This window comes from Gossypium hirsutum, chromosome A02 (genome assembly GCF_007990345.1).
Source record: "Gossypium hirsutum isolate 1008001.06 chromosome A02, Gossypium_hirsutum_v2.1, whole genome shotgun sequence".
NCBI classification, from domain to species: Eukaryota; Viridiplantae; Streptophyta; class Magnoliopsida; order Malvales; family Malvaceae; genus Gossypium; species Gossypium hirsutum.
Window position 1 is genome coordinate 107,042,181 of NC_053425.1, and position 16,198 is coordinate 107,058,378.

The following is a 16,198-nucleotide window of genomic DNA, read 5'->3' on the forward strand; positions in this document are numbered from 1 at the left end:
ATCTGCTTCGCCGGTAAATACAGGAAGGCAAGATCTGCAATCTTCGATCTACTTCACGCCAATACATGAAGATAAGATCTGCTTTCTGTGATCTACTTCGCCACCAGTATGGGAAGACAAGATCTGCATCGTCGATCCACTTCCTACCAATATAGGAAGACAGGACCTGCTATCTTCGATCTACTTCATGCCAATACATGAAGACAAGATCTGCTTTCTGCGATCTACTTCGCCACCAATATGGGAAGACAAGATCTGCATCTTCGATCCACTTCCTACCAATATAGGAAGATAGGATCTGCTACCTTCGATCTTCTTCACGCCAATACATGAAGACAAGATCTGCTTTCTGCGATCTATTTCGCCACCAATATGGGAAGACAAGATCTGCATCTTGGATCTACTTCCTATCAATATAGGAAGATAGAACCTGCTATCTTCGATCTACTTCATGCCAATACATGAAGACAAGATCTGCTTTCTGTGATCTACTTCGCCACCAATATGGGAAGACAAGATCTGCATCTTCGATCCACTTCCTACCAATATAGGAAGATAGGATCTGCTACCTAGTGTTTAGGATGGCATGATCAGAATGAATCAAATGCTCCTAACTAGATGTGTATGTATTATATTTGTAGAATGTCATGAGAATGATCCATTTTTAATGCTTAGGTTGTCATTCCTCATTGTTCATCAAGGTTCTATCACTGATGCCTTCTTGTTCAGCCAGTTTGACAGAAAACCCAAAGAAATAGACGCTATTTAGACTATCATTTCTCAAATGTTTCCAACCCTTAGGTTTGGTTAGTTCTAAACAATAGTCCTGTTTCAGGTCCTCGTATTATTTAGAAACTTTCAGAGTAATATGCAGAACTCCTTCTGCGTGTGTATTGTCAGTCCATTAATCGTTATTTCAATGAAAAATGCTTGAAAAAGATTATCAAAATGGACAAAATGAAATTTTGTTGAGAGCAAAGCTCTAAACAAACAAATCAATCAAGATAGCAAATTTTGCTGAGATACGAGATGAATAAGATGGAAAATATTATCACAATGGATAAGATGAAAATTTGTTGAAAGCAAAACTCTAAATGAACACATTAATCAGGATAGCAAATTTTGCTAGAATACAAAATGAGAATAAATTAATCAAGATGATGTATTTTGTCAAAAATACAAAAAATGAATAAAATGGGAATAGGTGCCCCAGATATCGTAGCATGAGCTTCTCTGCCCCAAACTTCTTAAGGACCCTTTTGAACTTGATATGTGTTTAGAAGTCCTAGAAGGCTTTGTTGATGCCCCAAGATGTAGCATCTCTCCTTCTTATTAATTCAGAATGGGTAAGACTACCGCATGCCCTACCTTTGAACAAAATTTGAACTACCCATTCATGGGTTTTCAATTCAAAACCCTTTGGTCTCAAGGCGCCCTTTGCGGGTTTTCACCTTGGCCTCTCCTTTTTCTTTTTCTTTTTCTTTTTTCTTTTCTTTTTTCATTTTTTCATCTTTCTTTTCGTTTTTTTCAAGTGAAGTATTTATTTCTTGAATCAGAATTCTCGAGATTAGGCAGGTTCTTGCCATCCATCCTGTCAATATCAACGCTTTTTCAGACAAGGCCTTCCACATAAGGTCCTTTCCAGTTCGGCATCCATTTTCTTCTGAAGTCCTTTTGTATGGCAAGAATATTCTTCGATATCAGGTCTCTGGGGCGAACTTTTTGGTGAGCTCGCGTATTTTATTTTTGGTACTTTTGACCAAGACGGATAACCTTGAATCTTTCCTCTTCAATCAAATTTAACTGATCATATCGGGTTTGGATTTGCTTCATCCAGATTCAGCTCTGACAAGACTTGAAGGGTAGAAATATCAACTTTGATGGGTAAAACTACCTCTATTCCATATACTAGTGAGAACTGAGTTGCTCCAGTAGAGGTTTTTCTTTTATTTGGTTTTTTTTTGCTTTTTATTTTCTCGTTTTTTTTACCTTTTTTTGTCTTTTTTTTGTCCTTTTTTTTTGCCTCCACTGAACTGTTCATTTTGGGCGGCATGGTGTTAATCTTGAACAGACTGCAAACTTCTGATGTCGTGCGGTTGTTCAAATTCAATGCATTGTCTAATATGATCCTTTTTGGCGTTTCATATTGACATATGATTCTTCAAGAAATTTGTTGATTGTCAGCTTTGTGATATTGGCATATGAAGCAGCTTCCACCCACCTAATAAAGTAATCGATGACTACAAAGATGACTCGAAGACCGCTAGCTTTTGGCGAGATTAGCCCAATGACCTCCATGCCCCCACATAGAGAAAGGTCATGGAAAAGTCGTAACATGAATAGATGGAGGTACATGAATTTTGTCCCCGTAAATTTAGCCCTTGTGGCGTTTCTTGGTATAACTTATGCAATCCCCTTCCATGGTGGACCAGAAGTACCCATATCTCATGATTCACTTGGCCATTGCAAAATCAATGCATGTGTTCCTCAGACACCCGTATAGACCTCTTCCAAGATCTTCTTTTCCTTAAGGGCGTCCATACGTCTTTGTAGCTCAAGCATATCTTGATAATGTGAAAACATCTTTGAATTCTTGGAGTAACTCAATGACATCTCGCTTCGTCTCTGCGGTGATACAGGCTCTGATCTTCCCCTTTTTCTCTTCTCCTAAGCTCACAATTTCCAACTGATTTTTTTGTAAGGTAGGATTTGCTTTTCGACTTACTCTACCATCCTTAATAAATCAGGAGATAAATTACAGTCTCGATCATCTTCGAAGTCTTGAAGTTCCCCTAGACACATATCTTGCTCAAAAGGAGATTCTGAGTCAATAGTAGTGTCGCTCATATCATTGATATTTGGAGACCTATTCTAGGGACGAAAGAAGACTCAAAGGACAAATGAATCAAAGGGTAATTATCTGTGTAGTATGAGTTTGAATGAAATGGAAGGAACAAAAGAATATTTGCCAAAACCAGACACAAAGATGCATTTCATTGAAATAAAAAAATGTGGACATACGCCTTTTTCACAAAAGGATTTTCTATTGCTCCTAGGCTTAGAGCAATAAGAGCGTTCCGAATGTTACTCTGAAATGGCCCTAAAAATTACAAGAATCTCCTCCACAGTCCAGTTGTTTTGAATGCCTCTAGGGATGCAGAAACAAATTCATGGTAGGCTTTTTCATTTTTTTAGTTCTTCTTCAAAGGCACAAACATCTTCACCTTTCGAACCATTGATATATTCAAATAATTCCAATTCTTTATCATCCATCTAGTTCTGTACTAGAGTTCTAAACTCGACGTATTTTTGGATTTTAGGAAATTTATTGCATGCGATGAAATGTAATGTTGATGCATGAATGCAAAAAAAAAATGTTGATTCTTGGTTCAATTCTATTAGAACAACTTTACTAGAAAATAAATCTCTTTACATAAAACGGATATATATATACGACTTTGCCCTCATATGCGGAGACATTCGATCCTCTTCTTCATTCGAGCGTTAAGATAAATCTCACGAACTCTTTAAAAGGAACATCTCTTCTATCTCTTTTTTTTTGCTTGATCCAGGCCGCGACTCGTTACTCACTCATCCTGGTGATGCTCGTTGGCTTCTCTTTAAAAAGTTTAGCGGTTCTCGAATAATCTTTGTCATCTTGAGTCTTCAGGCAACGAGGCAAAGTCGTATAGTCCTCTACTGAACTATCATCCTTCTTTTGTTATATCTTCTCGGACCGTATTAGGACAACCGTATCGTCATCCACTCTATCAAGAAACCCATTTTCTTATGACAAGCTCTCTATTTAGCAATTGAACGTGAATCAACACCTCTTTTTATGATGAAAATGCAATGCAATCATAACAAAAAGAAAACATGTTAGTACAAAGCAAAAGCAAGCAAGAATAAATAGAACACCTATTTGGGTGAATACTAGGGGTTCGAAGTGGTTCTACCTAGGGTGGGCTCCTAAGGTTCACTACATGAGGTTTGGTTCTAAAGTAAGGGTACCTGAACCAGCAGATTCCTCGATCCTCACCCATTATAGGCTCATATGGACCGAGTTCAGTTCAGGGGAATACATTTCCCTATGGCCATGCGGAGATGAAAATCTCACGAAGACATAGGTACGGATGTATCCCGGAAGCGATTCACTATCCCATGCGGAGGTGAAAACCTCACGAAGGCGTAGTTTCTCACTCCCACTTTTTTTCAATGACAAAATAGAGGAAAATCCTATTCAATTGCCATTTCTCATTAGGACAGTGTCTCCCACTACTAAAATTTTAGTAGTATAAATTAAAATAGTATTTTAAATACATTAAATTAATATTAGTAAGTTTACGTTTTGATCATTTAACTTTAAAAAGTTATAAAATGATCATTAAACTATTCAGAAGTTTTCATTTAAGTCACTAGGTTATTAAAATAGTTGTTGGTTTGCACCAATTAAAATCTCTCATTCACCTTCACGGAACAACTTTAAACGTCAAGTATTTGTGAACTAAAATCCAAACAATTTTTTTTCCCGATCTCCAACATTGACCATCAAATCAACTTCAATTATCGGAATGTTCTTCTATTTGTCGATGGATACTAATTCATCGTGCCGATCGTTGAATCGTCACTTAAAACTAACTAGCCAAACTTATAAAAAAAAACAAAAAAAAAAAACCTTAACAACCCAATAATTTAAATAAAAACTTTCGAATAGTTCAGTGATTATTTTATAACTTTTTGAAATTGAATAACCAAAAAATAATCTTACTATTAATTTAGTGACCTTTTGTGTAATTTACCCAAAAATAATATAAGAACTTCAACCAAATTAATTTACTAGTATTTATATTATGACATGTTCTGAAAAGATTACAGAGAAAAATATTAAAATAATGCATTTTTTAAGATCCAAATTGCAATTTTTTTGTCTGACAAACTGTTTAAATAAAATTCGAATAATAAGAAAAATTATTTATTTATGATACAAATTGCACCCTTTTACTTGGATTTTAATGAGTTTAATAATCGTGTGTAGGGTTAAAATAAAGGTATCCAAGGTCTTAATATTAAAAAACTGTTTTTATGTTATATTTATATTTTTGTAATTTAATTTTAGATATAATTTTTTTAAACATTTTTTTAATTTGAAGAAAATGGTGAAGTTTAATGATTTTTTTTCTGTTTTATACTATTTAGTAAATTGAAAAAAAAATGTTTTCTCTTGGTTTGAAAAATAATAAGAAATATATCGGATTAATGAAGTTTTTATTTGTTTCAATTTTCATATCGGATTAACATCATTTTCGTTGATATATTGAATACACAAATAATTATATTAACTAAATATGAAAAAGGTGAATCGAAATCAAAGTTTTATATATGCATATGAACCGTAATTTAAGTTTCATGCATACAATATTGTAACTGCAACAAATCAAAAATCATGTATCGAATTACATATTAAACTGATAAATTTGATATTTATTTTGAAAATATATTCAAAGAAATAGAAAAGTTCATTATTAATTTACTATTGAATCATGTACTAAATAGTTATCAAAAATTGACCCAAATTATCACTAAATTATAGCCGTTTTTGTACAAATTAAATCTTTTAAAATTATTCAGAAAACCATACAAATTTGTACATTAAAACAAATTAGTCCATACCGTCATCAAGAGACAAAATATCAAGTCATGTGCTTTCCTTAAAAATTAATAATACTGAAATTTTGTGCATTAATTTTATGTAGACGATATGGTCCCAAATTAGAAGTCAGTCAACATCTTTAATGGGACAAATTAAATATATAAGATTTAAGATATCGTGATCACAATTAACAATATTTTTCATAAAATTAAGATTTTAAATTTTAATAAATTTTTATTTAAAATTTATCGAGATAAATATTAAAATTATAGATAGATTTTGATTCAATGTGTAATATCGTACATGAATTTTAATTTTTTGTGATTTTATTTATGAAATTAGCACCATTTTGGCGAAAGTAAGGGGCTGGCTGGGGCCTCGGTCTCCTTAAAATGTAAAATTGTTATTTAGGCTCTTAAATTTTTTTAAAAATTTTAAATTAGTAAAGATAAAATTACACTTTAGCCCCCTTAAAATTATAAAAATTTGATTTAATCTTTTAAAAATTATAAAGATAAAAACTATAAAAATTTAAAATTTCATTCGGCCCTCCCAAAATTGTTCTGGCTTCGCCCATGATTTTATATTTGATATGTTGCATACATAAAGAACTATATTAATCCGATCATTTCTTTAAATGTGTACGATTGAATCAAAATTAAAATTTTATGTATGCATATGAACCACAATTCAAGTTTTATGTATATAATTACATCAAATCATAGTTTATGTATCAAATTGTATATTAGACTAAAATTCAGATATATAATTGATATTAAACCCAAAATTATGTATGTAAATGATGTGAAAATGATTTAATTTGAATTAAATTAATTATTTAATTCAATAATTGATAATATAATTATAAATAATCATGGGTTTATTAAAATGCAATATATGATTATATATAATTATGTCATTAGACTCGTGATGATGAAAGAATGTAGTAAAAACCCATCATTTCTCTGTATATTTATAGTGACAATTATTGGAGAAAAACCGTAGTAAATGACAAAACCATATCAACAAAAAAATAATAATAATCATTGTAAGTTGAAGATTTCTAAAACTATTTGCATTTACTTGTGCTTTTCTTTGCTTTTAGGTTTTTTTGGTGTAATTTTTATTTCTATCTTTTGTACTTTTCGTTTTTTTTAATTATAGTAAAATTATTTTTATTCGTTATTTTTTACATTAAATTTGTGTGTTTAATTTCTCAATTTCTTCTGTTATTTTACTTATTCGTTGCTTAATTGGGTTGATCCCCAACATCATTGATATATAATTTTGATAATTTTTTTACCTTAAACTTTAAACTCTAAACTCGAACCCAAAATTAAACCTCAAACTCAAATTTAGGGTTCAAGATTTGAGTTTGGGTTTCGGATCTATGTTCAAAGTTCGAGATTCGAGGTTTGGAGTAAAAAATTACTAAATTTATGTATCAATGACATGAAAATTTTGTTAAAATGTGATTAAATAATTTAAAATAAACTATAAATAATATGATGGGAATAATTCATAAAATAATTTATCCTCCGCAAAGAATGAGACAACTTTTTTTTATAGTTCTTGATAATAATGAAATAATAAAAAAAGATAATAATTTCTTAGAAGTACAACTTTTAAATTTTAATAATAATAAAATTATGAAATAATTAAAAAATTATAAACTATTATGTATGAATTTAATAAGGTGTACCAAAAACAAATACACAAATTAAAATATCATTTTAATCAAATTATCTAATCATCGAATTTAATATTAAATACTAATCTAAATATGTACATATTTAAAAAATGAACCATGGTAGATCCCAACCTGCATTTAATGTGATAGGCAACTATTAGACTAATAGAAAGACTTTTATTGGAACCAATATTAAAGTTAAAATTTTAGTGTAAAAAAAGCTGGAATAAATTATTTGTTTTTTATCTATTAAGTCTTAATTCGATTGGTATGAGTATTATTATCAATACAAGAAGACGTGGGTTTGAGTGCGCTAAAGCGCATTATTCTCCTATTTATGGGTCAGAAAGGGATTATGGATAGTTAAAATAACAGATATGATTAGAACATATAATGAGATTATTCAAATAAAAATTATCTATGCTTTTATGTATAAGTTATCCAAGAGTATAGTAAGATATCTATAGATAAAACCATTTGAAGTTATTTATGCTTTGTTTCAAGAATTGTCTAGATTTGAAATTTGATGAGTACGAATCGTTTTAATGGTTATTGACATCGGATCTTGATTTGGGTTTAAAAAATTTTCGAGACTTGATTTTAGATGGTTAATAGTTGAGTTTGCTTCTAGAATTGTTTAGAATTTATATTGAAAAACTAGTTTCCCTTCATGTTGATGCAAATAGATTAGAGAGAGCTTTGATACGAGGGTATTTGATGAGTCATCTTCAAGAGCTTTCTAGGCTTGAACAAATTGGTTGATCAAATAGCAAAGAGTAGTTTCAATTTCTTCTATTTAAGCTTTGATTTCTGAACATTTGAAGTTATGTACAATGGCTTGGAGAAGACCCCTTTTGTGTCTGTCAATAAAATAAAAGAGATTTTTTGTGAAATATAAATTCTCATCTAAGTGATCCACAAATATTTAAACTCTTTTAATTATTATTTATTTTATATTGATTTAATTAATTAGAGATAAAAATAAACATTTAGTATTATCACTTAATTAATTTAATTTAATTAGTGATAACGTAAAGTTTTATTAGTTGTCTCCAAAAAAATTTAAATTAATTAAAGAAAAATAATTATGACACAATATGTGATGTTATCATTTTAACCATAATAATTTATCTTAATACATGGCGCTTTGTAATTGGTCTGAAAATATATTTATATACAGTTGCACTTGCATAGGACAAAATTGTCATATTATCGATGTTGCTAGTCACAAGTCGTATTACAGATGATGTAAGAAAAATTATCATGAGTTGATTAAATGTGACATGAGATAAAATTTTCTTGTTTTCTTGTTGATTTACTGACCTTAACTATTGCTTGATAACATGTTGAAAAAAATTAAATCAATTGAAAATTAATATTTTTAATAATTTAATTTTTGAAAAACATTTAATAATATATAATAAAAACTTCTAGATAGAAATTTTTTTAAAAAAAATGTGAAAAATGATAATTAGATAAGAACTTACTTATCACTTAATAAAGAATAAATTTAATTATTTTTATTTGAGATCATATTATAATTTATCAAACAATCTAATTATATTTTTTTTAAACACCAAATAGATTTTATATCTTTAATTCAATCTCATTATAAGTTCTGATCATATCTGCTATTTTTGACATAATACCTAGAACAAAAATTATAAAATTTTGATTCATTTCATCTATTCCATGACTAGAATAGGTGGGGATACACGCTACACCACAAATTTTAATCAGAATAGTTCCAAGAAATGGCTGATCTATTCACTCAATCAATAACCGAGTCAGATTTAATGTATTATAAGGGACTTGCCTTTTCTATTGATTCCTACGGATTTGATCAAAAACATTTCTTGAATGATGTATTTAAGTTCTGATCATATCTGCTCTTTTTGATACAATGTCTAAAACTACTCATAGCTCCTCCTCAACCCATAAATTGGAGAATAATGCTCTTCAGCAAACTCGAACGACACAATGCCTAGAACAGAAATGATAAGAATTTTTATCAGCTCTGCTTCCTATTTTTTTATGAAGAAAATGAATCTTTTTTATCGAAGGATTAGAAAAAAATAGATTTGAATCTCTTGTAGGAATGATTTGAAAGATTCAAAACAAAAATAGTAATATTTTACTAACAACAACATAATCAAAACAGTCTATCAAGATAGATTGATCCGAATCGAGCTAATACTAAATGTAGGTAATTATTTAGTTTAATCTATTATTAAACAATAATAGCCTGTAAAAATAAATGTAGACGATGGAGTTGGAGAATTGATTGCATGCCAACGTGTCTAGTTGCTTTCAAGTTTCAACCAAAGATAAAAAGGACCCCGTCAAATATCATAACCTTATCCCATAAATGGACCGTTGCTTTAATTTTTATTTTATATCATAGTTGTTGCATTTTGGTCCATCTAATGTCATGGATTTCACCTTTTTGTCACCCACCCTTTAGTTTTTTCTTCATCCTTTAGTACCTTTTGTCCCCCATACAACAATGTAATTATGAAATTCATGTAGATTTATTCAAATTTGATTAGGAAATTTTAAAATAGATTATTTTCGAGTTAAACTCAAGTAAATTATTATAATAACTAAATTTAAATAGATTAATATTTGATTGAAGTAATTCATGAGTTCGATAAAGTTTTTTATTAATATTTTCTATTTAGTAATTTTTTTTCAATTAGACCACAAAAAGTTTTTTCAAATATGTTATTAAATAGAATTATAAATACAATTATATTTACAAGTAATATATACGAATAATTATAATTAGAACCAACGCCACAACCACAATTGGATTGATAATTGAAATATATCTAAACCTATACCAGAATAAATCCGGATATGGTTTACATATTGTGAGACTTAAATTAGAATAATTTTAAATTGAGATTTCATACATGATATTATACATGGTAGAACTCGATCCTATGATTCCCAAAATTCTCAGGACTTCAACATTACCATTAAGCTAAGATCTTATTAACAATTAGAATTTAGACCTCAAACTTGAGTATAAATAATCGAGTTTGAAGTTGAAGAAAAATCTAATTGATTGTAATTAAGCATAATCAAAATAAGATTGAAGAATCCCAAGTTATGACCTATAAGTTGCATGTTCACCTTCTTTAGAAATAGTTTAGGTCCGAATGATCGTTATACCAATTGAACGATTTGATGGAGTTGAACCTCAAATATTAAATTGAACTCGAGCTTTTTACCGTTTATATTCGCTCCATTACATCCACATTCTCATCCCATAAACTTCTTAGTTTAAATATTATTTGTATAATTATTATGTTTTTTTTATTTAATTAAATTTACAACACCAACATTTTCAAAACCTCAATTTTCTTTTATCTATAGTTTATCTAAAGGCCGAGCGGCCTACATAAGTCTAAAAACATACTTAAAATTTAAAAAATTTTAAATAAAAATATCAAATTTGATAAATTAACTTGGATAAAAAAATAAATCGAATTAAAATATGAACTGAACTCGATATTTAAAATTCAAAATCTAATCCCAACGCAAGTTGGCCCAACCCTTCAACATTAAAATATGGTACTTTCTTATTTTATATATTAAATAATTTATCTAATATAGTTAAATATACCAAGTTGTAGCGTAAATATTAAAAAATATGTTAACTTTATATTTAGAAATTTTAAAAAATAGTAGTAAATATATAATTACTACATATTAAATAAAATTTTAAATTTATAAATTTAAAAATAATATGAACAGGTATAAATGAATATGGATTAATTATCTATAAATATAGGTGAGACTTGACTTAGACAATTATATATAATATTAATACTATATATAAATTCGGTTCAAAAATCTGACCAGTGAATACTTTAAACACATATCATAAGTGTGTCATAATTTAATATAATTAAATATAAAATATAATATAAAAATATTACGACCTAAATATAATATATGACAGGAATTATTAACTCGTCTCTCATCGAACCTATCCAATCTCCCCTATATGTGAGTGGGTCCCTTAATCGCCCAAAAAGAACGGAGGACCCTAATTGGCAATCCCACACGTCATTAACACTATTTTCTCACTTTTTTGTATTTTTTCTCAAAGGCTCGAACCTTCCTTTTAAATTTTACCCTCTACAAAAAAGAACAAAAATAATTATTGATAATTAGATACGATAAAATCACATGCTATAAATACCTTTATAAAAATTATTTTTTCAATATAAACTATGGTATAACATTAAAAATAATATATGTTATACCTCATTGTGACAAGACACGTGACTAGCTTAGAAGACATTTGAACAAGTAAGCCTACCACTAGTAAGTCGAGTGGTCACCTGTGAACTTACCCTCTCGAGAGTACTATCCAGAGACAACGAATGATTTAATCTTCATTGGGAACATGAAGTTATTTGGTTATAAATATCATGTGAGTACAACTGCTTTGTCCTATCACAAATATCTTCTTCCCATTGAAGACATTCTTCCCACGAGCTCTATAATAATGACAAGTTCAACATGTTAATACCATTTTGCGCGGGACGCCTACGTATAAATACCTCTAGTAATGACGAATAAAGGAGGTAACCTTTCAATAATACTAAGTCTACACTTTTTTAACATTCTTTTAGCCCTTAACCTCCAAACTCTCTTTACCATCATTTTCTAGAACTTCTGACTCTCTGCCTCGATTGGATGAATCAACCTCCGCAACAATCATTCTTCTCTCCTTTGTACTATTTTCTTGTTAGGTATTATATTAACAATATCCATTAAAAATATTAAAAATAATATAATAGATAAATGTATCTTAATTAATGTGAATGTCTTTTTTTTAATTGTTTGATATTCATTGAATATATTAATTTCAATTAAATTGAAAGTCGATCTGAATCAAACCTTTGAATGTGTGGTAATTGGTAAAACTTTCTCATAAATATTTTTTCATCCATATAACTCGAATTTAAAATATTATTGAAGAGATATTGAAATTCTTAATGTTGATCCATATATCCTACAAATTTCATTGGATTGGGGTGGAGCTCTAGGCATTGATCGGAGAAGTTTTAGATTCTATAAGCTTTAATTGCACAAAATATTATTTATACGACACCAATAATTTAATTTTGTAATTAGAATATTTAAAAATTTGAAACTCAATTTAGAATCAAGGTCATAATCTAGAAATATTTAATGCAAATAACTTATTTTATAAATTATTATAATTTTTTTTCTATTTACATAAATATACAAAATATTACTATGTTCCACAAAATATTACAACTTTAAACTAATTCTATCCTAAATATAATAATCATAAATGTTCTCGTCCGTTTTATCATTTAAAATTTATTTTATCCAATCTATAATAATATTTAAATAAAATTATTTTAATAAAAAATTCATAAAAATACAACATGTATTAAATTATTTACAAGATGCAATAACCTAAGCAACAACCATCACTAATTCACTTCGATTTTTAATTTTATTGTGGCATATGAACAAACACTTGGGCCTCGATTTGAGAGTGCGCGCTATTGCCGATTGTAGTAATAGGCTAGTCGCCGTCGCTTCACTGTGCTAACTGCTGATGCTACATTGGATTTCTCCATCTTTTCAAACTTTTTCAATAATTCCACGTCACTTTGCCTTTTCTATGTTAGCTTTGGTGAAAGTACTTGATAGATGTCTCTATTATAGGGGATAATTCAAATTAATCCTTATACTATTAAATAGATCAATTTAATAATTGTAGCAGTAAAAAAAAAATCAAGTAAAGCCAAATTTTAATAGACTTAAGATTTTTATTTTCAAAAATTATATATTTTTAAAATGATAAATTAGTAAAAAATAATTATTTTGAAAATAATAAAATTACCTTTTGAATGATATAAATAATTTCAATTTAAAAAAAAGTTTCATAACAACTGGTTAACATAATTTTTAATCGAGTTAGTAATTGGAATTAAGACGTAATTACTACTGCTAATAATAATAATAGATCCAAATTACACCACTTTAATATTTATAGGGATTAAAATTCCAATTTAACTATACTACAAGGACTAAAACCAAAATTTAACCATTTGTTTTCTAATAGCTAAATAAAGGACTCAACTTTTCATTTGAGGGACAACTCTAGGCCTTTTAGCTCAGCACTCATCTACTGCTTTGCGCTGCCGTTTTAGCTTTCCTTCTTTAAAAAAAGCTATACATACTATTCTCAAAGTTTCTTTCCTTCTCTTTCATTAGCTAAGCAAAATCCCAAGTTTATAGAGCTATTCTTCGGTCACTCTTGGTCCTACTGACTCTTTGTATGTACTCTCTGTCACTTATCTTTCTTTTTTTTTAATTTCCTTTTCTTTAAGCTTTAAAAACACTCACTTTTTGCTGATTTTTTTCTTGTTTTTTTGTGGGTAAATGAGACTAAGTGCAGTTCACTGAAAATTTTCCGGGAAGTTTTTTTTTTTTTGCCGGAAAATGGCATATATGTGTGCTGATAATGGGAATCTAATGGCAATCGCTCAACAAGTTATAAAGCAAAAGCAAGAACAAGAGCAACAACAGCAGCAGCAACAACAACAGCAGCAGCAACAACAGCTTCTTGGTTTGAATCCTTTCTCTTTAAATCCTTGGTCTAGTACTACCCACCATGGTGTTTCCAGTTCGGGTAATGTCGGGTATGGGCTTACGGGTCCGGGTTTTACCGACCCGTTTCAAGGGGATGCTGGGGAAGGGTTTCAGTTCCCTAACATGGAACATCACCATTCGATTGGGTTTCGTTTTCCTGATTTTGGTGGTGGTGCCGGTGGTGAGTTTGACTCGGATGAGTGGATGGATAGTTTAATGAACGGTGGTGGCCATTCAACGGATACTTCGAATCTGCCGTCTGGTTGCGACGCGTGGCAAAGCAATGCTGATTTTGGTATCTACGGTGCTGATCCGTTTAGTGCTTGCCCAAGTCGACTCACCGTGACGTGTTCTCCGCCGTCTAATCTGAACCGAGTGATCCCTACTACTACTCTACCTGCATGGCCGCCATCCCCTCCACCGCCTCCGCCGCAAGTAACCGTTGAAGAAACGAAAACAAGCAGTCCCCAGAACCAGAACCAGAACCCAGCCATCAACGACGGCGCGGGTATCTCATCCGGTTCACCGGAGACCGATTTATCTCCGCCGCTTTTAAAAGCTCTACTCGACTGTGCTACACTCGCTGACTCGGAACCTGAACGCGCGATTAAATCACTGGCTAAACTCAAGGAATCGGTATCAGAACACGGAGATCCAACTGAAAGAGTGGCTTTTTACTTCACTGAAGCTCTCCATAGCAGACTCTCTCATCAAACAGACCAAAGGTTGACGATGTTCGAAACGTCGTCGGAGGACTTCACTCTCTCATATAAAGCATTAAACGACGCCTGCCCTTACTCGAAATTCGCCCATTTAACGGCTAACCAAGCGATTCTCGAAGCAACAGACCGAGCTAGCAAGATTCACATAGTTGACTTTGGGATCGTTCAAGGAGTTCAATGGGCTGCTCTGTTACAAGCTTTAGCAACCCGATCACCCGGAAAACCGACCCGAATCCGTATATCGGGCATACCCGCTCCGGTTTTGGGATCGACACCGGCTCCTTCTCTTTACGCCACCGGTAACCGTCTACGTGACTTCGCGAAGCTTCTGGATTTGAATTTTGAGTTCGAACCGATTCTAACTCCGGTTACTGAACTCACCGGGTCGAGTTTCCGGGTCGATGAAGATGAGGTATTAGCTGTGAATTTCATGCTTCAATTGTATAATTTATTGGATTCTACTCCCGCCGCCGTGGAAACCGCTCTAGCTTTGGCTAAATCATTGAACCCGAAAATCGTGACATTAGGTGAGTACGAAGCGAGTTTGAACCGAGTCGGGTTCTTAAACCGATTCAAGAACGCATTAAGGTATTACTCCGCCGTGTTCGAGTCATTAGAACCAAACTTACCTCGCGACTCACCTGAGAGAATCCAAGTGGAGAAACACTTACTCGGCCGGAAAATTGCTGGAGTCATCGGACCGGAAGAAGCCGGCACCCAAAGGGAACGAATGGAAGACAAAGAGCAATGGAAAATTTTAATGGAAATTTCCGGTTTCGAAACGGTAACACTTAGCCATTACGCCATAAGTCAAGCAAAAATTCTACTGTGGAACTATAATTACAGCCCCTCGTATTCATTGATCGAATCCCAACCTGGATTTCTCTCTTTAGCTTGGAACGAAGTGCCTTTACTCACTGTTTCTTCATGGCGTTGATGAACTTTCATTGTAAAAATGGTTTCCACCTGGTAATTTTTCTCTAGTGTGGAATGGTAGAAAGCTTTTTTGAGCTGCTTTATTTCCATGGTTGCATATAAAAGTTTTCTTCAATTTGATTTTGATCTTAAGACATTTTTTCTGGGTTTTCTCTTCATGTTGGGGTTTTTCGCTTTTTCTTTACTATCTTCAATTGTTAAATGTTGACTTGAATTCAATTCCATTGTAGCCCCTAAATCCAAGATGTGCAAAAACCCAAAACCTGCAAAAACCTGTCAAAAAACACTAAATTGGTCCAAGTTTTATGTCATAAAATAACTTAGATTGTTACGATTTTATGATTTTATAAGCTAAAATACGTTAACCGATTATCGAGTGTGAAATAATAGAAAGCTATATTTCCATGGTTGCATATATAAAGTATAATGAAATATCTTGTAAAAATTTAATAAATTAATTCATGTATGTTAAATTATTTCGTTAAAAACACAAAATATACGAAATGTAATTATTTGGTTATCGCATCTATCAAATCAATTTTTAAGAAA

The 16,198-nt window shown here is 31.0% G+C and overlaps 1 protein-coding gene across 2 annotated transcripts; it reads left to right on the forward strand.

The window, feature by feature from the left end:
* The first annotated feature begins 13,500 nt into the window (after positions 1 to 13,500).
* LOC121209706 (SCARECROW-LIKE protein 7) lies at positions 13,501 to 15,781 on the forward strand. 2 transcript variants are annotated; one of them, XM_041080877.1, is made up of 2 exons: positions 13,501 to 13,675; positions 13,787 to 15,781. In XM_041080877.1, the coding sequence occupies exon 2, from the start codon at positions 13,842 to 13,844 to the stop codon at positions 15,648 to 15,650; it is 1,809 nt and encodes a 602-aa protein (XP_040936811.1). In that variant the 5' UTR covers positions 13,501 to 13,675; positions 13,787 to 13,841; the 3' UTR covers positions 15,651 to 15,781. The 2 variants fall into 2 exon arrangements, with proteins under 2 accessions (XP_040936811.1, XP_040936815.1); XM_041080881.1 differs by having other exon boundaries at positions 13,798 to 15,781.
* The last annotated feature ends 417 nt before the right edge of the window (positions 15,782 to 16,198 follow it).